Here is a 24,671-nt window from a genome sequence, read left to right as displayed (position 1 = left end):
AAAGCACCGTTGGAAAGACAACAAAAATTTAATGAATTTAGACTCAAGAATCACTTGATTCGAAGTCCGGACGGCAAAGATATCAAGTCTTGAAGTCGACGAAAGAAAAACCCTATCCCGATTCGAGCCAAAAACTGACACCCCTCCATTAAAACTTGAATAACTTGAGCTACCAAAGGAATATGAAACTCTAATTGGTACCATTGGAAAGCTTATTTCGATGTGGTTAATTTAGACTCAAGAATGGACCAATTTGGAGTTAAAACGAGGAAGATATGATAATTTGAAGTTGGAGGTGCAGTGCTGAACCAAGACACAAAAACACTCTGTGAACAGTACTTCAAGCGCTCGAACAGTACCTGCCCGACGCCAAAACTTTTTGCCCAAACTTCGAGTGCTCGAACTCCCATTTAGAGCGCTCGAACTATTGTAGCTGCACCTGAAATGCCATTTTGAGGACTTTCTGGGCCTTTTTTGGAAAAAAAGTTGTGAAGTAACCCCCCTTAAAATCATATTTTTTGGTCAACCATGTCAAGACCAACATTTTTTTTTTCAAGTGAAATACCAAAAATGTCCTTGAGGTCTCATTTAGCAAAAATATGTAAATGAATGCTATTCTAAGTGTTCATTTCTTCAAGAATGGTGTTGTGTGCCAAAGTGAACATGCACACATATGTAAAATGAGAAAATGCATGTGTTCCAATAGCTCATGATCAGATAACATGTCATGTGCAAAATACAACCTGTCAAACCTCGAATTCTCATCATTTCATAAGACAACTATGGGATTAAACTAGCATACATGTGATATAAATGTACATGGCACTTGGCCTCATGTTATGCATACAAAATAGACATCTTCAAGTGTTCTTAGATATACATTACACATCAAGGAAGCCATTTTAGCTTCTACAATACCATACATCCATGGTATACAAAATTAACATCCAAAAAGGAAGGCATGCTAAACAAGTGCATGTCAATATACAAAAATGCTTCAAATAACTCAAAATCTTCTAAGGATGATGAGCATCCAAGAACATAGTCTCTTTACCTGAAAAATAACCCAAACCACTAGGGTGAGTAATCAAGTTACTCATAGGAGAAGCATATGCGTATACCCCAAAGTTTCAATATCATTGCAAGATTAATATAGACGAATACAAGGGAGCATTCCACTTAACGTCTATGTTCAAGGTGCTCTAAGGGATCATCTTAAGCTAACTTAAATGTTTCTTAGCAACACAATATCAAAATGGATGTACTTAGCAACATCAAACCACATATAACAAAATTTACAAGTTACAAATAGCATTAATTGTCAACTTGGAAATGAATGCGAAATCAAAAAAAAGTAGAATCCTTGGACACCTAAGCTCAGAATTCTGCCGAGACCTCAACGGTTATTCCGGGCATTAACCCGCAGGGAAGACCACCCTAAGTGCGCACTATCTCGATTGGGGAGAACTCATACCTCCCGCACTAGAGCCAAACTCTAGCCATGTTACTAGTAACCATGTCCCAAGAGAATCCAAAGTATATATATCAAGTTCAAAACTTATATATATAGATAACAAGGCATATAAACCACCTTCCATGCACAAGTACTTTGAAACCATACAAACCATGTCTTAGGGTTCCAAGTCTAGAATGATATGATAGATGACAAGTTCTTAACATGATATTATGCACAAAACAGTATCATTAACTTATCAATTTAAGCATGCCTCAACAATAAGCCATATATACTAAATGTTTGCATTTTAGCAAATAGCTTCTAAAACAATCATGATTATCAATAGTAATATACTAAAATGTAGAATTTCCATCACAATAGCATAGTAACTCAAATCATTAAGAATTCTATACAACTTCAACAATCCTACTCAAGATATATACACAACATACATGCTTGATCAATGAAATCCTAAGTCAATCATAAGGATTTCCTATAGTATGCAATACTACAATTCTAAAAGCATGTATACAATATATATTAAACCCCAAAGGATTTCAAAACACTTAGGGTTAATGGAAAACAAGCTTAGGGTTAATGAAGAGGAGAATGAGAGGAAACTTTTACTAGTTAAGGTTCTTAGTCTAAGATGAATGGAAGGGCACCAAAATTGAAGAAGAAAGCTATTAACCAAGCTTTTCTCCAATGGTGGCTAGGTTAGAACTTTGAAGAACTAAGGGAAATGAAGAGGATAAGTGAAAAATGGTGAGTGGAAGGGTTAGAGATCATCCACTCACTATGTGCTCTTACACTACCTCTCACACACACACAATGCAAGACTAGATCATGGCCTTACACTTGTTACTAATCCAATGCCTCTTCCAAGACTTAATCCTAAGCTTACACTTGTCAACAATCCAATGGTTACATGTGCACCAATCTAAGGCCAACACATGGATGAACCTCCACCCACCAAATGTCAAAAGATCATGGTGCCAAGTCTCTTCACCTAAATGCCAACAAATGGCTCCATGAGAGTGTGACACTTGTCACACTTTCCAAAAATTGCAAAATGGTCCTTTTTCAAAATATCTTCTAAAATAAATTACAAAAAGGTCCCCCAAACGAAAAATAATAATTTTGCATAATTACACTAAAATCCCAAAAGTTATGTATAATTACACTAAAGTAAGTATTCATGCCCTTTTATGAAAAATAAAAGCAACTAGCATGCTTTTCAACAAAAGTGAAAATACCAATGTCATGAAAATCAAGTATCATGAATGCATGCAAAACCGGAATCAAATCCGAACACCCGAAGTGAGGTTAAGGGAGGAAAAACGATAAACGAGTAAAAGACGAAAAAAAGAAAATAACCAAAAATGAAAAAGGAGGAAAAAGTCCGGGTCATTACAATGATTCTCTAGATTAATGTGTGCTCTTATTAGATACATTTGTTAATTAATTGATGGATTATGCCTTCGTCTTGGTGGGTTGTTCTACACTTAGTTTACTTGTTAGTTAGGTAGACAATTCACACTTGCATTTGATAGTCTACATACAAATTGTGTTTATGTTTGTGGCCACATCTAGATTGTAATAATGTATTCCCCATTAATGAAAAGCAAGTGATTAATTACATAAGCTTAGTGGTGATTCCAACACCCTAAGACCTCTCTTCATATTTCTTAAATCCCAATCTCTCATTAGTTTACTTTACTTGCATTTTAATTTTATTACACCTTAGTTAAACAACCCAACCCTCCTTTTCAATCTTTTGATAGGCTAGAGTTAAAGTTAAATTCCAACACGTATAATCTCTGCGGACGATCTGTACTTGTTATACTTCATTAGTTGTAATAGTGGTTTAATAAATGTAAATTTGACTTTTAAACGCTTCCTAAACCACAATCATATTTTGACCTTGTGAAGCGACCTCTCGTGTTACAAAGTCGATATTCTATCATATAGAAGAGGGCTTGTCACTCATCATAGAAGCGGCTATGCGAGAAAAATCTAACACAAACCTTCGATAATATCCTGCTAATTAAGCCCAAGAAGCTCTGAATCTCAAACACATTCTTCGGACTTTCCCAATCCAAAACAGCCTTAATCTTCAAAGGATCAACTGAAACTCCACCTTCGAAAATAGCGTGTCCCATAAACTTCACTTCGAACAACCAGAAATCACATTTCTCATACTTAGTATACAACTGATGCTCTCTCAAAATCTATAAGATTGTACTCAAATGCATCTCGTGCTCCTCTTTAGACGACGAATACACACAAGTATGTCATCCACAAACACAACAACAAATCTATCCAAGTAAGTATGGAAGACATGATTCATTAAGTCCATAAATGCAGCTGGAGCATTTGTCAGACCGAATAGCATGACTAGGAACTCATAATGACCGTATCGAGTATAAAAAGCGGTCTTCGAAATATCCTCCTCCTTGACCCGCAATAGATAATAACCCAACCTCAAGTCAATCTTTGAGAAACAGCAAGTGCCCTTTAATTAATCGAATAAATCATCAATCCTAGGCAACAAATACTTGTTCTTGATGGTGGCATGATTTAACTTTCGATAATCAATGCACAACCTCAAGAAACCATCCTTCTTCTTTGCAAACAAGACCGATGCTCCCCACGGTGAAACACTAGGTCGAATAAACCCTTTTCATTCTCAAATCATCCAACTGCTTCTTAAGCTTTTCCAGCTCTGCTAGTGCCATACGATACGGTGTCATAGAAATGGGTGTCATACCAAGCAGAAGATCAATGGCAAACTCTACTTCCCTATGTGGAGGCAACTCCACAAAATCCTCCGAAAACACATCCAAAAAATCACTTACAACAGCCGAATGCAATTCCTCACGAAACCCATCATCATCAGCCAAAAGACTAGCCAAGAATAAATCACGTTGATCACGACTCTTCATACCATAAAATGAAGAAATGAGATAATCACCCCGATCTCTGTCTGGAGTACAAACTAACACTCTTCCCCTGAAATAATCAATGACTGCTCAAAACGATGACAACCAGTTCATCCCAAGGATGACATCAAAACCCGTCATCTTGAGAAGGATGAGATCAAACTCGGGCGTCCGTCCCGCAATCGTAACAACACAATTGCGATAAACTCCATCAAGAACAATCGAGACTGCAACTAGCGTATCAACACTAAGTGGTCTGTCTAACCGATTAACCTCTAATCCTAACGCAGATGCAAAAGATGATGTAATAAAGAAATAATATACACCAGAATCAAACAACACTCTAGCCCATGAATGAAACATAAGAAGTATACCCTTGACAACTGATGGGCCACGATATAACTCAACTGGAGCCAAAGCTAGAGTAACTGCATACACCCGACCCGGGGTCCTCTACCTCTGAAATCCACTAGTATGATAGCCTGACTGCCAGGTAGGTGCATTAAAAGGAACTCCCTTAGCTGGTCGCGATGTGGTGGTAGCGGTGGCCAAAACCCTAACTGAGTTATGGCTGACTACGCTGGCCTCTATTGTAACCCTTTACCACTAGCTATACCACCTCTATGTCGTGGAAAATCCCTCTTGATATGACTATGTTGGCCACATCAAAAACAAGCTCTGTCACCAGGTAAGTCCTAAGGATATGGTGATCTGTAATGGCCTAGATGCTGGCATCCGAAACATATTACCCCGACTTGGAAGAACTAGTCAGAATATGAGTGGTAAGTGCAAACTGTGCCAACTGATGCCCCTATAAACCTGAGGATCCACCCTTGTGCTTCTTCTTTGATTGCCCCTCTATCATACCACCTGCATTCCCACCCTGTCTCCACGACTCCCTGTTCGCATTCCGGTCATTAACCTTAATCTCCACGACTAAGCCTCTCTCAACTGCCTCTGCATATACCTTGATGTGTTGAGCTGCCACTACTAGCTTGATAGTGTAATGAAGGCCAAAAATAAACTTGCGAGTCGTGTTCGCCTCATCTCTCACTAAATCTGGAGCAAAGTGAGAGAGAGTAGTGAACTTGCTCTCATACTCCATCACTGTCATATTGCCCTGAATGAGGTGATCAAACTCATTTTGCAACTCCCACCTCTTGGTCATCGGAAAATACTTTTCATAAAGCAAGTTATTGTAGGTGTCCCAATCTATAGCTTCAACATCATACTGATTCGCAACTGGCTTCCACCACATCTTCGCTTCCTTAAAAAAATTAAAAGTGGCCAAAATAATCTTCAAACGATCATTCAGGACACCTATAGTGAACAAGTGTTTCTCCACCTGATCAAACCAATCATCCACAATCATAGGGTCAGTGCTATCCTCAAACAACGTAGGCATAAGCGTCACGAACCTCAAAATAAGCTTAAGATGTTTTACCATATCTGTCTCTTCCGGTGGAACAACTGCCCGTGGTAATGATTGGGGTGCCAGTTGCGGAACTATATCAACCGTGGCCTGCAACACATCTTGCAATAAAGTGATTAAGGTCTGCCTGACTGAACCTTCACTAGCCTCAACATTCTCCCTTCTAGCGGGAACACCCCTAGGTGGAATCAAATCCCTAAGAAGTGTCTCATCATCAACCTGCTCCACCGGATTAGAACTAGAACTCTCCCTAACCTCGCCTCTAGTTAGCCTGGAGCTAACTCCTCTTGGTTCGTTTCGTGGTGGCATATTGCTATGAAACGAGAAAACGAGTCAACAAAAGCAACACTAACAATCAGCCCGAAAATGACGTCCGAAAGCAACTCACTTGACAGTCATAACAATATAAAACACCTCACACACATAGCCACATAACATGTATTTTAACATTTAAACATGCAAGCATGCATACAAAACTTTAAACACCTTGCACGTATTAAATAAACAATGCAAATAATTCATCTACCCCATCTATATAGGCCTTTCCCATGTCCTGATGGTATTCAAACCATCGCTCTGATACCAAATCTGTAACAACCCAAACTCAGGGTCCAGATCGCTACCCGGGTCCTTACATGAACCCAAGGTCACAAAAGGGTACTACAGTTATTTTAAATTTAAAATAATAGTCTGAAGTCCCCAAAGGTAAAATAGTCACTTGGTATGGTCAAAAATGGCTTATGACTCAAAAAGGGTAAATCTGTCATTTATTAGGGTCATTCAATGGTTAGGAACATGTCCAGGGGGTAAATATGTAATTATACTGAAGTCTGGGGTCAAAATGCAAATATTTGACAATCTGTGTGCACACTTGGGTCATCTTATCTTTACGATGACAATCCAGTAGCGCAAAACCAAATCCCAGGGCCATCTTTGCGCACACATAGGACCATCTGTGTGCACAAATGCCCATCGGTGTGCACACTTCAGTGATCTGTGCGCACATATGGTCCCCAAGCCAAAAATACCCACTGCCAACCCCATCTTACCAATAAGATGGGGGCATCTAACCGGTTAGATAAACCCTAAATCTGATCCTACCGATTAGATCAACCATCTAACCGACTAGATAGTGCCCGAAACCCCTTTTTTGCCATCTAGAACACTTCTCAAACCTATTTCAATGCATTCCCAAGGCTACCAACATGATAATAGTTCTGGCACAACATCATTTAACATGTAAACATCGCATTGAATCTTCAAAATAACGTCATACATTCATCATTGATAATCAAATCTCCATTTAAGCATTTTTACATTTTTTGAAATGATAAAATGTACCCAAAAGAATATAATTATATGCAAAGGTCTCGGTGACCACAAATACAACGGTTTCTCATGAAACGGACATAAGAATAAGGTCATTACATGTCTTTAATATCCAAAAAAAATTTCTTTACAAAATGATTACAAAAGATATCATCAAGCTAAAACTTAGCTTACGAGGGTACGTCATCTATTATGTCCTTGCCATTTCTTGAAAATGTTAAATATAGGGTGAGCACAACAGCTCAGCATGGATAGCCTAAAATACAGCTCTTGTAATCCCGTGAATCACACGTAAAGTATAGGGTACAAAAGGGAGAGATCATATAAATTGGGGAAAAAATAACAATCAAGTATCAACATTAAACTTCCATACTTTTCAATAATGAGATGAACCCTATGAATGCACTCTCACCATTTTCCCAAAATCATTTCCGTCATAACACAACTCACACCAAAAATGTTAACACAACCAAACCCTAAGCGTCTCCTAGGCATCATGAAGGAAATTGACAAGCTATCCCTGACCTAGGGCATCTCCTTAGCGTCATTTGGAGCCTAGGTAGTTCAACTATACACGTCAAAGCCGTCTCGTGTCTCCCTTCTAGGTTGGCTAACCCCGGACTACATGGCGACTCCATGGCGTCCGTTTTCACAAAATCATTTCCAAAAATCCTTTTCAAAACTTTCCCAAATCAATCTTTTCAAAATAATTAGAAACCATATAACATACATTCCAACCCAAACCCAACCAATGGTTATGATATGCAAGTTATGCATCATTCATTATCATTTTCTCAAGAATTTAAAATATATGCATTATCATCATCAATATAGCGATTCTCAAGAAATCAACATATAATATCATGACATTTCTCAAGAAATCAACACATACCCATCATTATCATCACAATAGCATGTTTTTGCCCAAATTAAACGCATCATCACATATGCATATAACATGAACTCATGTGAAACAAAACAAATCTCAAGAACCTCATCAAACGAGAACACATCTTTCACATAAGCATGTTTTCCACAAAATCACATACAGAAAACTTATAAAAACCCAAGACCTTAAAGTTTACACTTCCCTACCTCAAATGAAGACCTCTATCTCAAGATCCAAGCCTGAAATCGACCCAAAGTGAATCAAGACCGGTGCCAAAATGTTCCCCTTGCCACGATCTACAATTTTCCCAACTATAGCTGCTCAAGAATGAGGGAAAGAAAAGAAAAGGAAAAATGGAAGAGAAGAGAGAGTGTGCCTAGATGAAGAGAGAGGAAAAGGTGGTGGGTGATGGTGGGGTGATGTGGTTGTTGGTCAAAGAATCCCAAGACCAAACCATAGCCACTCAAAACATGTGGCTCACATTGTATCTTATAATTTGACTTGCCCAACTACCAAAATGTCCTCCATTCTATAAAACAATACCCACCTTATCCCAACAAAAATCTCCAACCACTAACTCATCCACAAAAACACACACACACACACATATATATAACATCTTAATGACACATATCAAATAAATAATGTAATAAAATATATCGACCCCACATAAAATAAAATAATGTCCAGAAAATAAATAAATACCCAAAAATCCAGGACACTACATTGTCATTCTCTCTCTCTCTCCTCTCTCTCTCTCTCTCTCAACATTGTAAAAGCATGTGGCCGGCCGAGATTAAACACAGGTGACCAAAAATGGAGAAACAACAAAGCAAAAATTCTTAAAGTAAGCATGAAAGAAGAAACCAGGAAATTTAATATCTGTACAAGCCAGGCAAGGCCATACAACACCACCATTTTTTTGACATTTACTTCCAACAATAACTAACTACTCCTGCTGTAAATATCATCACTCGAAAAGCAAAATCCAAAAAAACCATTTGCACGTGGAACGGACCGAAACAAAGAGCCCATAAAAGACTTATATGCATTAATAAAACTAAAAAGAACCCATCTGCATCACCATCTATCTATCAATTAACAACAATACACTAATACAATAATAATAAATAAATAAACAAAAGAAATGAAGCAGCTCTCTTGGATCCAGATCTTCTGTTTTTCCTCTATAAACAAAACATGGGGTTCCCCCCTCTACAATCCCCAAAAAAACCATCACCTGTTCTTAGCTCTCAGCAATGCATGCACCCCTAAGAAATCCGTTACTTTCTCCCAAAATCTTCTCCTCCTCCACATTATTATTACTTCTCTCAATAAACACTCTTTTCTTCTCTTCTTGTTACTCCAATATTATTAATATTGATGATGTACAATCCCAAGCTCTTCTAACATGGAAGAACACCTTAAACAGCTCCACGGATGCTCTGAGATCATGGAATTCTTCACACCAAACTCCTTGCAATTGGCTTGGGATACACTGCAACTCAAACCACCAAGTGCTCAAGATAAGCTTAAAATCGATGGATCTCCAAGGTCCATTGCCTTCAAATTTTGAATCTCTCACCTCATTAAATACTCTTATTCTCTCATCAACCAATCTCACCGGTAAGATTCCAAAGGAGTTTGGAGGGTATAGTGAACTGGGCGTCATTGATATCAGTGACAATTCCATCACAGGAGAAATCCCGGTGGAAATTTGCAAGCTAAGCAAACTGCACAGTTTATCTCTCAATACAAATTTTCTCCAAGGTGAAATTCCATCAGATATTGGAAATCTCTCGAGTCTTGTGTATCTAACTCTCTATGACAATCAGCTCAGCGGCAAAATTCCAAACAGTATTGGAAACTTGAGCAATCTTGAAATCTTCCGAGCAGGTGGAAACCAAAATCTTAAAGGTGAGCTGCCATGGGAGATTGGAAACTGCACCAATTTGATCATGTTAGGCATTGCTGTAACTAGTATTTCTGGGAGTCTCCCTTTGTCAATTGGGATGCTGAAAAGAATTCAGACCATAGCCATCTACACAACTCTCTTGTCAGGTCCTATCCCAGAAGAGATTGGAAACTGCAGTGAGTTGCAGAACCTTTACTTGTATCAGAATTCCATATCCGGTCCAATCCCAAGGAAATTTGGGGAGCTCAAAAGGCTTCAGAGTCTGCTGTTATGGCAGAACAGCATAGTTGGCACAATCCCATATGAGCTTGGAAGCTGCAGGGAGCTCAAAGTCATGGAGTTGTCGGAGAATTTACTGACAGGAAGCATACCAACAAGTTTTGGAGGCCTTCTGGGGCTTCAAGAGCTTCAGCTGAGCGTTAACCAGTTATCAGGTACTATACCTTCTGAACTCTCGAATTGCACGGTTCTGACCCAACTGGAAGTAGACAACAATGAAATTTCTGGTGAGATTCCTGTTCAAATTGGTAAATTGAAGAGGTTGACTCTGTTCTTTGCCTGGCAGAATAAGCTAACAGGCAAAATTCCAATCTCTCTCGCTGAGTGTGAGAACCTTCAGGCTCTTGATCTTTCTTACAACCACCTCTTTGGTTCAATACCGAAAGAGATTTTTGCATTGAAAAATCTTACCAAGCTCCTGCTACTTTCCAATGATTTATCAGGCTTTATACCACCTGATATTGGAAACTGCACAAACTTGTATAGGTTCCGAGTGAATGAAAACGGGCTGGGGGGTATTATTCCATCGGAGATTGGAAATTTGAGAAGTTTAAATTTCCTTGATACGAGCAATAATCATGTAGTAGGGGTAATTCCTCCCTCAATATCTGGATGCAGAAACCTTGAGTTTCTTGATCTTCATTCAAATGGACTCACAGGTTCTCTGCCCGGTACACTGCCCAAAAGCCTACAGTTTGTGGACATTTCGGACAACAGACTTACGGGTCCACTGACTCCCAGTGTTGGTTCATTGACCGAATTAACCAAACTCAATCTTGGAAAGAATCAACTTTCCGGCAGGATCCCAGCAGAGATCCTATCTTGCAGTAAGCTACAATTGCTAGATCTTGGGAACAATGCTCTCTCGGGTGATGTACCAAAAGAATTGGGTCAAATTCCAGCACTCGAAATATCTCTCAACATTAGCGGTAACCAATTCACCGGTGAGATTCCATCGGAATTCTCAGGTCTTACCAAACTTGGAATCCTTGACCTCTCCCACAATAAGTTTACGGGGAACTTAAACATTCTCGTAAGCCTTCAAAACCTTGTATCCCTCAACGTGTCATTCAATTCCTTTTCCGGTGAATTACCCAATACCCCATTCTTCCGTAAACTCCCTCTAAGTGACCTTGCCGGAAACCAAGCTCTATATATTTCCGGTGGGGTTGTAACTCCTGCTGACAGAATGGAAGGTACAGGACGTGCCAAATCAACAATGAAGCTAGCAATGTCAATCCTTGTAAGCATCAGCGCAGTACTATTGCTACTTGCTATTTACATGTTAGTTCAGGCCCGTATGGCCAACAGTGGTTCCATGGAGTGTGACAATTGGGAGTTGACATTTTATCAGAAGATGGAATTCTCCATTAATGACATAGTCTGCAATCTAACATCAGCTAATGTGATTGGCACTGGAAGCTCTGGAGTTGTATACAAGGTGACAATTCCAAATGGGGAAACACTGGCAGTGAAAAAGATGTGGTCATCAGAAGACTCGGGAGCTTTCAGCTCTGAAATTCAGACACTGGGTTCAATCCGGCACCGGAATATTGTGCGTCTCTTAGGTTGGGGTTCAAATCAGACGCTGAAATTGCTGTTCTATGATTACCTTCCCAATGGAAGCTTGAGCTCTCTGCTTCATGGAGCTGGTAAGGGAAGAGCAGAATGGGAGGCTAGATATGATATTGTCTTGGGTGTGGCACATGCACTTGCATACCTGCACCATGATAGTGTGCCTCCTATCTTGCATGGGGATGTCAAAGCCATGAATGTGTTGTTGGGTCCTCGTTATGAACCTTATCTTGCTGACTTTGGGTTGGCTAGGCTTGTCACTAGCAATGGTGATGATTATGATTATCATCATCATCATCATCTTTCAAATTCAAAGCAGCAAAGTCAGAGACCTCACCTTGCTGGTTCTTTTGGGTACATGGCTCCTGGTAATTAACTATTCATTCATTTTATCTCAGATTAATTATTTTTTCACTAATATTCATTCCACTAATCAAATCTTTCTTTCTTTGCTTTGGGGATTCATAGAACATGCTTCAATGCAACGTATTACAGAAAAGAGCGAGGTGTATAGCTTTGGTGTGCTTCTTTTGGAGGTCTTAACAGGGAGGCATCCATTAGACCCAACTTTGCCAGGTGGTGCACACTTGGTTCAGTGGGTTCGTGACCACTTGCACAGTAAGCGCGACCCGATTGACATTCTTGACACCAAGTTCAGAGGAAGGGCTGACCCCGAGATGCACGAAATGCTACAAACACTAGCCGTTTCATTTCTGTGTGTCACCACTCGTGCCAACGATCGCCCAATGATGAAGGATGTTGTAGCAATGCTCAAGGAAATTCGACATGTTGATCCTGCAAGGTCACAGCCCAACCTGCTGAAGAGGGGTTCGCCAGCACTTCCTCCATCGCCTCCCACTCGGAATATGGTTTTACAAGGATCCTCCAATTGTTCCTTTGCTTTCTCCGATGATTCAGTCTAAATAAAGTTCCAAGGAGGAGCTAATAAAGCTTTTTTCGCATACTTATATTCTGTTTCCGTTGGAGGAGAATCAAGAAGAGCACGCTGGGAAATTACATTAGGATTTTTATTGTTAATTTCCTTTCTTTTTCTTTTTTTTTTTCTTTTTTTTTTTTTTTCTCACTTTATCTGATTGTTGTAGATTGAAGAATTAATTATTAACATATTTTTCTAGATAAAAGAAATGTAATGAAAAATATTATTAGTGTTTTATGGAACTTGTGAAAGGGAAGAGGATAGGAGGGGGGGGGGGCTGTAATTTGTTTTCCAGAGAGCTTGTTGGGAGTTGGGATGGATGGCCCCGAGGGCCTTTTTCTTGGGGATTGATGAGAATGTAAAGAGTAGTATGTAGAAGCTGGAGCAATGATTGGTTGTTTTGGAATTATGTGATTAGAATTTAATGCAGGGGTTGGGATTCTCTCTCTCTCTCTTTCACACACGCACAAATAGAGAGCCAGCCAGCCAGCCAGCCAGCCTGCCATTCTTTCCAGCAGTGCTCACATGGTCCCACGCTCCAACATCACGTGCCCGTGTGATGTTCTGATTGAGTGAGACTTTCCAGTTTCCAGTAATGAAATAATAATACTAATACTCTTTTAAACCAATCTTGTTCCAGAAGAAATTTTACGTCCTAATACAGAGAACAGATACAAGCAGGGACCAAAAGACAGACACATATAACTATAAATTATATACACCCAAACAATCAAAGTCTCATATAAGTTATATAACAACATCAGATCCAGATCCAGATCCACCAAGTGAAATAAAGGGTTGGTAGAAAATAAGTCAATATTGATGTTCTCTCTCTCAAGTAAGTTCATTGTATTAAAATCCAAAAAGAATCCAAATTAAGATTCCATTAGTCTACATATCCAACACACATTCAAATATTCACCATGACAATAACCATAATCCGGATAATGCCAGTTGCTAGCATAATATCCCCGGCTCTACATTTCTACAATAAATTGTTTATACAAGTAACTACACCGCAAAATCATTTACGCAACAAATGGATGGATGTTACTAATTATTTCGATCACGTGAATATATGAGAATTCTAGTTGCAGCAGATGATTTTGATCCCCAAGTAGATCCACTTTTCCATCTCTATCCTAAGTTAGCATGTACCTCAAGGTGACAGCTATCCTGCCATCTTCACACCAAGGGATTACATTCTGTGTGGAGTTGCCACATTCTCTCAATCACAAAATACCGACCCATTCAATCTCATTGATGGCACAACAATTGAAGGTGCTACAGTGCTCTATGGGGGATACTCGGATTGTAACTTCTTCAAGATGACAATAACGACACCCCAATTGAAGCCACGGTATTGAAGCCACCGGATAATCCTTGATTTCCGCATCTCACAAGGCACATTCCTACCCCGGAGCCACTGCTTTGTGGCCTGAACAAATAATTGATCCATTGAAAGCTTTGACAATCCAAGTCTTGACTCTTGATCTCCACCAGAATCACCATCCTCAAATACTAGTTTTATAGCCTTATTTGCTTCAACTTCACTTACTCCTTTCTTCAACAGTGCCTGATCCAACAAACAACAGTCCATCGTCAGTGGTAAACACTATCCCTCAAACATAACAGAAACCAAATAAAGCCCTTACGTCAATGATTTATTATTTCCCTAATTTTACTTTTTGAAAGATAAATAGAAATAAACATTTAAGTATTAAAAACAATCTTTCGTGACCTCCACTTTAACCTCAATGCCAAGTAATATCAATAAGCTAACTAATAATCTTTTGTATGCTATGCTGCCCGGCTCATTGGTTGTGAACATGAGGGAAAACAATTTAATCATTATTGCTTTTCATGTTCCCTTTTATGTATATCAAACATTAGAAAAGGGAACAAAACTTAAAACTCAGTGCCCAAGTAAATATATCAACGGAAAACACTCCCTTTTAAGAATAAAACAATTTATATAAACTTTAGTTCAAGTATATCTGATTGGTCATCTATTAACCAAAAACTGAAGCTCGTCTTCAAATATCTGTATAACTAAAAAATGATCCTCCAATGTAATACCAATTTTTACAGAGATGACAGACTTTCTAATTAGATTCAGTATCTAGGTGATTTTAGCATATTCTTGGGTTTAACTAATGTTTCAAGATAAATTTAGCTACCCACTCTTTACGCTTATCCTAACCCTCTGGGTCTCTACCATCCTAATCATCTCATAAACAAAGGAAGGATGATCATTTAAGGTACCAAATCTGCAAAAGACAGACCACAAATTATGGTGTCAAGTTGCTTTAAGGCTATCTTTTACAATTCGACTACAATTATAAATAAACATATCAGATATCTTAAGGTATCATATTTTCAAGATTATACTGCATTATCCAAGTTTAAGCTATGGATCCCACCCAGCCCCATGCCAGCAAAACCAACTGTCCAAACTCAACACGAACACACCAAAATAAATAAATAAATAATTCTTTTAGGCACCATTTGGTTAGATGGAAATGAAAAGAAATGGAAACCTTTCTATTATAGGAGTTTGGACAGCAAGAAAATAAAAATTTTTAGGGAAAGTAATTTTTTATAATTACTTAATTTTTCCATAAATCTTTCTTACAAAAAACACCTAAAAGTTCTGCTTTCTTGAGAAAGTTGTGTGAACTTACAATTATGCCTTTTTAATGTCTCTGAAATAAAACGTGTAATGGTCCAAAACTCTCTCTAAATGTCCTGCAAAATTATTTATTTAGATTTTTGTATTGCTTTTATTTTAAAAAAATATACCAAAAATATTTATCCAATATAAATTTATTTAGACGTATTATCCTATTTAATGAAAGCAAGGGCAATTTGGGTACAACAACAATAATCAAGCCTCTTTCCCAACTACTTGTGGTTGGCTAATAAGGACAATTTAGGTAAACCATAATATTTTATTGCAACTTCCATGTTATCTAAACCATAACCATGAAATGGTACTTTTCCACATCTTTCCTGAAATTTTTTCATGTAACCAAATACATTGTAGACACAATTAATTTTCCTTCCATGAACTTCACTTTCTTTCACTTTCACTTTCCACTAATATCCATCTAACCAAACAGAGACTAGAGAGAACAGAAATTGATGACAAATAATCATCAAGCAGCATGAGAACAAATATTTGGTCCAACTAATAACCAAGAAACTGAGAAAGCAACAAAATTATAGGAAATAGTTATGCCAAAAAATCTTAATTGGGGAAGTGATTACACAGGACATCTTACTTTTTTTATCCGCATAGGGCCCCACTTTAAGGATGACCATCTGGACCGAGAAAATGTTTCTGCATACAAGCAATCGTTGATGAAACCCCTACAACAAACTAGAGGTGTCAAAGAGTTGCATAATACATATATAAATACGATTTACAATGCAGAAATTTGGATGATAAATATTTTAATGTCCTAATGAAAAAGAAAAAATTAAAAAAAAAAAAAACATATAAAAAAATTGTGATTTAGTGCAACAGAAAACAATATGTATCTGGAAAAATGTGAACAACCTGGCATGCAACTCAAAAGGATAATCCTGTTATACTTTGTTACATACCGGCCCTGGAAGTCTTTTATAACTGCATCAACAGTATCAAGGTGAAATCTCTTTCCATGTAGTTTCTTTCTCAGCTCAACTGCAGTAAATGCTCTGCAGATAAAGAAAACATGCTTCAAACTTAGAACTCTCCCTCTCTCTCTCTCTCTCTCATGTTTCCAGTAACTGAATATTCAGAATTTTACTCTTAGGATATGAAGAAAAAATAACTTGACAAAAACTTTGTTATCTTTAGATGCAAGATTCAACAAATATAGTATGTGTTTGTATTAATTGTGCCAAAGTACCAAGGTTAGATTTATTGGCATCTTATATCATTGTTAGATATCTATGCGTAAATGTTTTATATAATCTCAATTTGAAAGCAAATTTACTCTCAACCAACGTCAATTTTGGATTATTTTACAAACGAGGCACCATATTAGATAAGGTTTTCCTAAAAGCAGTCTATGAACAAAATCCATCAATAAAGCTTCTTTCTACTACATCTAAAATGAAATTATTCATATTTTCACCTTCCTCAGCTAATTCCATTGGACAACTAACTAATGTGTGTGATGCTTCTAACTGTTATAGTTATTAAGTGCCAAGAATAAAATAACATTGCAACATGAATGTAATAGGGAAACTTATACAAATTTTAGCCTATACTATGTAATAAAAAACTTCTGATTTTGTATTCAAGTTTGACCAGTTGAAGTTCCAAAATCAAACTAATATCAATATTGTTCTACAAATTCAATGACCATCCAAGAATGAAAAATCACAATTTATTGAGAACTGACCTACTATTGACATAGCAACAATTAGCTCTTTTATGTGGAAAACTTGCAATATTCAAAGTGCAGCTACAAAACCACACATCCTGTGATAATTGGTACTTTTTTAAGTCTACAACAGCAGGAACTATAATGCCTTAAATTGAAAAATATAGTAAAAGGGAAATTATGATGCATAACCAGGTAGATTTCGGAAATCCACATTATTATTACACAATCTCAATGGGTTTGGCCTGTCTCCAGCTCAGAATTACCTGAACTAAAAGCCACGAGTGATCAGCTGCTAGTACCTAATTCAGATTGAAAATAAGATTGTTTGGCTACCTCCTCCAACCGGAATTTTCAATGTAAAGGTTAGTTAGACTGCATTAAGGGGGTCAGTAATTTCAGTTCAGTGGGTTCATTTGCTATGATTGGAGAATTCTATCACTCGCCCTCTTGTTCATGGTAAGATTGGCTACGTCACATGGGCTTGTGACAAAAGATCAATTAATTGCCAAAGGTATATTGAACCTAGCCACTTTTGTATTTTCTAGATGTAAATGAATTGCATGAATACATGAATACCTACTTCATAACTGTTGTTTTACAACGGATTTTTAAATTCACATACATCATCTTCAGTGCCTTATCTTTACACACAGTCCAAGACACAGAAAAGGGAAAAGGGTTCCGTTAGGTAGCTTGACAGGCAGCGTAAACCTTTCATTAGGATTAGATGAACATTCATAATACTAGGGATGCATGAACATTGATAACATTAGTGTGGCAGAAATTTGAATGTTAAAATAGATGTGTAACATAAGAAATAATAAAATTAGAAAGAAATACATCCATGAGATAGTCAAAGTAGCTATAATTAGAGAGAAAATGAGAGAAAATCAATTAAGACGATTTGCTCACTTGCAGCAGTGGCTAATAACAACAACAGTGAGAAAAAGTGATGTGGTTCTTATTGAGAATAATACATGAGTAGAGATGGTAAGGAAAAATATGGTACCATGTGGTTTAACAAAACACATGAGCTTAAATATAGCAAATGAAGAAACAAGATTCAGTAACCTACCCCAGGCAGTTGAGAAAAGGCTTTGTTCAAACAAATTGTTTTACAACGCATTTGTAATCTTAGGTTTTGAAGAAATTCAGTCTGGTGAGTATATAGGGTTTTGGGATCAAACTGTAAGCTGGTTGAGTATGAAGTTGAGGCAAATCTTTCCCATGCATGGTTGGAAGGGTAGTTGTTAGTGTTCTTATACACAGTATTTGGACAGACTGAGAAAATTGACTTTTAAGAATTACTATTGTGATAAGGCCTCCTTAGGCAAACAATAAGGATGGGCATGTGAGGCAGATTCTTTGGGTTTATAAATATCATAAAGATAGCCCTGAAACTCACAATCTAAGTCAAAATCGAAACTTTGGTGTTCATTGGAAGCTACCTGCTACTAGGATGGATAGTGATGGGTTACTTGCTAATTTAATATAGCGTGGTTTTGATTCATTCTTGCACAAATTTGTAGTAATAGATAAGTGTTGTATGAATGTACAAGTACATAGTGAATTTAGCATCTTTCTGCAGGAGTTTGTTTGGGGTCATGACATGAGTTTGCTCCTGAAAGTTTTTGTTTGGGCTCTATTTCATACCATTGTTGATTTTCATATAACCTCCTCCTGTTAAGCAAAACACACACTTTTGGAACTGCCAAGTTCTCCAAAAATGACTAGATAACAAACCAAAGCTACAATTCCGGAGAACTACATTCTAACTGTTGGAGAATAATTATAGGAGTGATTTAAGCTCTTAAATCATTCCTTGACATAATGTTAATTTTACTATACTTGGGCAATAAGATGTTGCCATATTTATTTTTGACTTTCTATGTAATTCCTTTATTACAAGTCTTCCCCAATTCACCTATAAATAGAGGTGGTTAATATAAACAAAATGTAACGAAAGATATGTAGCTTGGGATTTGTGTGTCGTGAATGTAAGCCTAGTGGTTGAACCACGTATATCCTTGTGTTCTTCATTTTCTATTTCTCTCTTCAATTTTAACACTAACCTTGTTGCAAGGAATTCAATTGCCAAGTTCTCTGCATCTTGTTTAGTTTTTCCTTCAAGTAATGCATCTTGATTGCGAGGATCCTTACCCTGATGGATTTTCAATTCCTCAAGGTCTTCCAATAATTTATGGTCCGCAATCCCCAAATCACAACCTACTTCTTCTTCTTCCACCCCTGAGAGTTCCACAGAAGCATCTAAAACTAATGCTTGAATTTTTCGTATATACAAAAAAATATATTATAAATCTCAAAATGCAAGAAAAAAAAAGAAATTTATTCTAGCAGTGACACAACTTGATCAGAACCGTACCTGGTTTGGTGCCAAAGGTAAATTTGTTAATCAGTGTTTGATTTTGATTTTGTTGACTCTGAGACTTCTCATCCAACACAAAGCTTCTATGTGAACCATTCGAGACCTCAACTCTCGATATATTCGGGTCTGAATCACTACGCATTTCTTCATCTTCTGAACCCGTTATGGGCAAAGGAGATGTCTTTGTTTCCTTGGCTTTTGAAGATTGATTTGGAATGTACCTAACTGGAAATGACGATGATGAACAGTAGACTCTGCATCTCGAACAAGTATTGCCCGGGAATTGAGACAGTTTCAGCCTACATATCAATCTTGTCTTGTTATAAGAATGAATACATGCGTAATCTCTGAAAATTTACCAGTAATCTGTACCGTACTTAGCAATATAGAATTTTTTTTTTAATAGCAATAGACCTTTAAGCTGCATTTAATTGGAAACAAAACACAGAAAATAAAAAGAGCTTCCGGAATTGAATTTTGAAAGATTTCTATTGATTTACTAACAGTTTCTGTGGAATATTTACCAAAAAAAAAAAAAAAAACAGTTTCTAGGGAAACAAACAGAGAATAAAAAGGGCATTTGAGGGTTTCTCACCAGGGAACCAAAAGGACTAGACGTTGATGCCAGAACGAGGTTTTACAGACGAGATTTCCAGGAAAAATCACCATTTTCGTTGTCGGACAAACCACAGAACCCTAACATAGAGCGGTAAGAATTTAAAAAGATAAGGATTTTAATTTTATTGATCAGGTGAATCGTGTTTCACGAGCTTCGTGGAAGCGCGTAGGCTTGCCATGATGTGAACTTTATTTTATGAACAATGATTTTATTGACCACTTTAATGTGAATATGACTTAAAATGCATAGATATAAATATATGAGGAGGATATTGTAGAATTTTAACTTAAATATGTATTATTATTACCCATGCTTGTTTTGATAGAATACGTTCATTTCCATTTTTTTTTTATCTTATCACATTTTCTTATTTTTTAGTTTTTTATGGTTGTATCATCACCATCTCCGCCACCGCCGCTGTCTTTACCTCATGACCCACCAACATCGGTCCGGCAATCGATGTCAGCATTTTCCCCTTTTTCGAGCAAAAGGCCTCCATCCCCATAATGATATCTAAAACAATGACCCCAAAATTATACACATCATTCTTCTTCGATGTGATTCCGGTCCTCATAGGATCGACGTATCCGAGTGAACCCATCATTAGTTACTTCATCTTGGCCGACGACGACAACGGTGGCAAAATAGTGGAAGAGAACCCCATCTTCATAGACCCAAAATCGTAGAGCTTGCAATTTAGCATTTCGTCCAGCAGTATGTTTGTCAACAACCCCTTCTATCCCTTTGATCGCGTCAGATTCTTATTTATTATACATGTACATATACATATAATATATACGAACCAAATAAATAATTTCATGAAATGCGTTTGATCAAAACAACCGCATTTAGTAGACATATAATATATACACACAAAACGCAGTCGTTTTGTGCTTTGGTAACTTAAATGTTACTAAGGCTATTTTAGTAATTGATAAAATACCAATTTTAGCTTTTTTTTTATTAATTTGGTATATCAGAAGGGTAGTTTCGTCATTTAATGACAGACATGATGCAATGTGATCAATTTTCAAAGTATTGGGGGTTTTCTAAAGTAGGTTGTAGGTATTTGTTCAAAAACTAATAGTATTAGGGGTTTCATGAAATTTGCCCAAACTTTAATTGCTAACAAAGATACTATATTAAGATAAACCTATAAAAGGGATTACGACTTTTCAAATAGTCAATTACCTTATATTTTAAAATGAGTCCCTCATATTTGACACATGAGTAGCCACATAAACTTTATTCGGCCAAATAACATGACTCTTATTTTATTTTTTATTTTTTCAACGAACTCACGCATCCATTAGCTCACTTGAATTAGTTTGGAGCCCAAATTCCTTTTTTACTTTGGTTAAATGGAAAATAACTAAGTAAAAGTGAAGTAATGAAAAGAAAATTAAATTTTGTATGGTTTATTTAGTTGGTATGATCAAGTGCATAAAATATTCCTAAAATATGCATATCACATTATTTATGTGCAAAAAATATTCCTAAAGTTTTAATTTGGTTCAAATAGTTCCTTCTGACAAATTTAAACCCTAAGTTGGCTAAATTACACTTATTGAACCATTTTATAAAATATATAAAAATAAATAATTTTATAAAATGACCGAAAAGGACACTATTGGAAGACGCCTCTCACATGTAAAAAAACACCCCTAAAGTTTCAGTTTAGTGCGAATAGGTCCCTCTGATAAATATAAACCCTAAATTGACTAAATTACCCTTACTGAACTATTTTAGAAAATATGTAAAATTAAATAATTTTGTGAAATGACTGAAAAGGACACTATTGGAGTACGCTGGCAAAGGACAAGTAAAGATAAAAATAGAAAATAAAAATAAAAGTATCAAAGAAAAGTAAAGATAAAAATAGAAAATAAAGAGCAAGCTAAAGAAAGCAAATTTGCTCCAAACTCCAAAAAAAAAAAAAATTAAAATAGTTTAAAGATATATATAGAGAAAAAAGTTTCAAATATATATATATATATGTGTGTGTGTGTGTGTGTGTGTGTGTGTGTGTGTGATGGCCCTGGTTTTTAGGCTAATGCGTCAGTGATGAATCGAAAGAATGATTCGAAAATGGAAAATAAGACTCTAAGAAGTCAAAATGACCTTCCATGAGGTCGTGGAACTCAATGAGAACTGATGCGGAAGCAAAATGTCGAAAATATGACAAATAAGCCCCTAGGGCCAAATAGTCATTTTACATAGAAATGACGTCCCTAGAATGTAAATTATTCTCGAGACACATCCATGACTTCCCATGAAGTCACGAAACTCAAAAGAAAGTAGCGGAGGCAAATTACAAGAAAACCGGACAAAAATAGCCCCAAGGGCAAAATGGTCATTTCTGAAAAAACATAAAATCGGGTGCTACCGAGCACACCACTGGGAAGACAGCGAAAAATTAATCAATTTAGACTCAAGAATCACTTGATTTGGAGTCTGGATGGAAGAGAAAAGTCAAAACAAAGTTTTGATGTCGCCGCGGCCGTGAATAGTAACCTGGGCAAAATGCTGAAGTTCATGTGCCATTTTGAGGTATTAAATGATGTTTGCTAGAAAAACACGAAGAAGAAGCCCCCCTTAAAATAATTTTTCTAAGCTGACCATGTCAAAATAAAATTTTATTTTTGACGTGAAATCCCCAAAATGCCCTTACAACAGACTTTTTCAAATAGTGCAAGTGCGCACAGGAAATCAGATTTGATATAGGGTTTTCGGGTCCAAGGCGACATTTTCTGAAAAAATGTTGTGAAGAAACCCCCTTTAAAATCATGCTTTCTATGTGACCATGTCAAGACTGGATTTTATTTTGTAAAAAAATTTCCTGAAATGCCCCTAGATTAGTTTAGACCAAGAGGGTTAAAAAATGCTACAGTGACTATCTGCAACTGAGAGCAAAAACGGGTTAGTAGATGAATTTTTCTGGAAAAACACGGAAAATAAACCACTCTCGAAATCAAATTTTCTACTCGGTAGCGCAAACAGAAACAAAGAAAATGGACTATAAAATGCCCAGAATACCCCTCCATGAAATCTGGTCATGAGGGTCATAAAGCTGCTAAATGTAAAACTGAAAACTGAACTTTGCAAGAGATTTTCAGTACCAAGACGACATTTTTTGGAAAAACACGAAAAAGAAACCCCCCCTAAAATCACATTTTCTAAGTGACCATATGAAGACCGGAATTTATTTTTCAAAGAAAAACCCCAAAATGTCCTAAAATCAGATTATGCAATAAAAATGTAAAATGAGTCCATAGGAGGCTCAAATCACCAAGGATGAGATTTTTCTTGAAAACGATCATGCACGCAAACGTAACTTACCTATTAGGTAGTGCTACAATGGTCTACGGCTTAAAAATACCACCGATACAAAATTTGACCCCCCAACGGCCAAAAGGGCGAAAATGCACATGAAATGGAAAATTTGAAATTTAAAATTGACAAATGATTTCAAATTACCATTTGGCCCTCGGCCACACTTCATGCATGATTAATGAGATATAGTGGAGGTACCGGAACACACTTTGCACCACCCGATTTGAAAATGAACCCTTAAAGGCTCAGTTTCTACTATTTTAGCCAAAAAATGCAATATGTAAACTAAAATACAAAAATGAAAAATAAATAGTGTTTGACCCTTGACCACACCTCACATATGGCAAATGAATGCTAAATGATGAATTTCACACAAAATGCACACACCGGTGCAAGAATGACATATTAAAACCCTAGTTTTCATACTTTTCTCATTAAAGGCAAAATTCAACATTGATGAATATTCATGAATTTCAAATAAAGTTTGGCCCTTGGCCACAAATTATATATATGGAATAAGTGTCAAAAAGTGTGCTTAAGCACATAATACAAGTTTGGAATCAAATATACACATTTGACAAAATGGCTACAAATGGCATTTCATGCTAACACTTGCATGAAATGGAACTTAAAAGCTATAAGTCATCCCAATGAATGATAAGCATCACAAACCAAGTCTTCATACCTGAAATACCCCCCAGTAACTTCGGGGTGAGGAAACAAATTTACTCGTAGAGAATGAACATGCATCGACTCGATTTCTTTAGAGATTGTTACATTGACTTGAAACAATTTAAAAAGGGTCATGCCACCTAATGTCTATGTCAAAGGTTAGACTCAGGGAGCATCCTAAGCTACTCATGCAACTGAATTGAACCACGGCATACATGTATACATGCTCAAGTATGCAAGTCAATATTAAAACATGATATTCGATGTAGAAGCATACATTTACAAGTATACTAATCCATATTAAACAAGTTATGCAATGTCTAAGCATGCATATACAAATATACAATTAGCATGGAAAACTCATAAATCAAGTATACAGGAACAAATACACTAAGCTAAATGAATTACGCATAAGACAAGTATGCACAACACAAGTATACAAAATGAAATCCGATTGCACAAATTAAACATACAATACGTAAGTATACTAAATAGGGTTTAGATATACAACCAAAGATACAAGTTCAA

At 36.8% G+C, this 24,671-nt stretch overlaps 2 protein-coding genes across 3 annotated transcripts; one reads left to right on the top strand and one right to left on the bottom strand.

Moving 5' to 3' along the window:
• Window positions 1-761: 761 nt before the first annotated feature.
• On the bottom strand, window positions 762-20,351 carry LOC132311054 (uncharacterized). 2 transcript variants are annotated; one of them, XM_059808760.1, is made up of 6 exons: window positions 20,115-20,351; window positions 19,517-19,818; window positions 19,206-19,380; window positions 16,364-16,456; window positions 16,039-16,126; window positions 762-1,054 (listed from the first exon to the last, which is right to left on the bottom strand). In XM_059808760.1, the coding sequence occupies exons 1-6, from the start codon at window positions 20,186-20,188 to the stop codon at window positions 1,007-1,009; spliced, it is 780 nt and encodes a 259-aa protein (XP_059664743.1). In that variant the 5' UTR covers window positions 20,189-20,351; the 3' UTR covers window positions 762-1,006. The 2 variants fall into 2 exon arrangements, with proteins under 2 accessions (XP_059664743.1, XP_059664742.1); XM_059808759.1 differs by lacking the exon at window positions 762-1,054 and adding an exon at window positions 13,578-14,330 and having other exon boundaries at window positions 20,115-20,348.
• Window positions 9,164-13,005, top strand: LOC132311053 (leucine-rich repeat receptor-like serine/threonine-protein kinase RGI4). Its single transcript, XM_059808758.1, has 2 exons — window positions 9,164-12,185; window positions 12,286-13,005. Exons 1-2 carry the CDS (start codon window positions 9,308-9,310, stop codon window positions 12,738-12,740), a joined length of 3,333 nt encoding a protein of 1,110 aa, XP_059664741.1. The 5' UTR covers window positions 9,164-9,307; the 3' UTR covers window positions 12,741-13,005.
• Window positions 20,352-24,671: the final 4,320 nt, after the last annotated feature.

Source organism: Cornus florida, unplaced genomic scaffold (genome assembly GCF_030987335.1).
Source record: "Cornus florida cultivar Cherokee Brave unplaced genomic scaffold, ASM3098733v1 CherokeeBrave_3.0.0_Hap2_Chr06, whole genome shotgun sequence".
Classification (NCBI taxonomy): Eukaryota; Viridiplantae; Streptophyta; class Magnoliopsida; order Cornales; family Cornaceae; genus Cornus; species Cornus florida.
The sequence above is the reverse complement of the archived record's forward strand: the minus strand, read 5'-3'. Positions and strand labels throughout refer to the sequence as shown.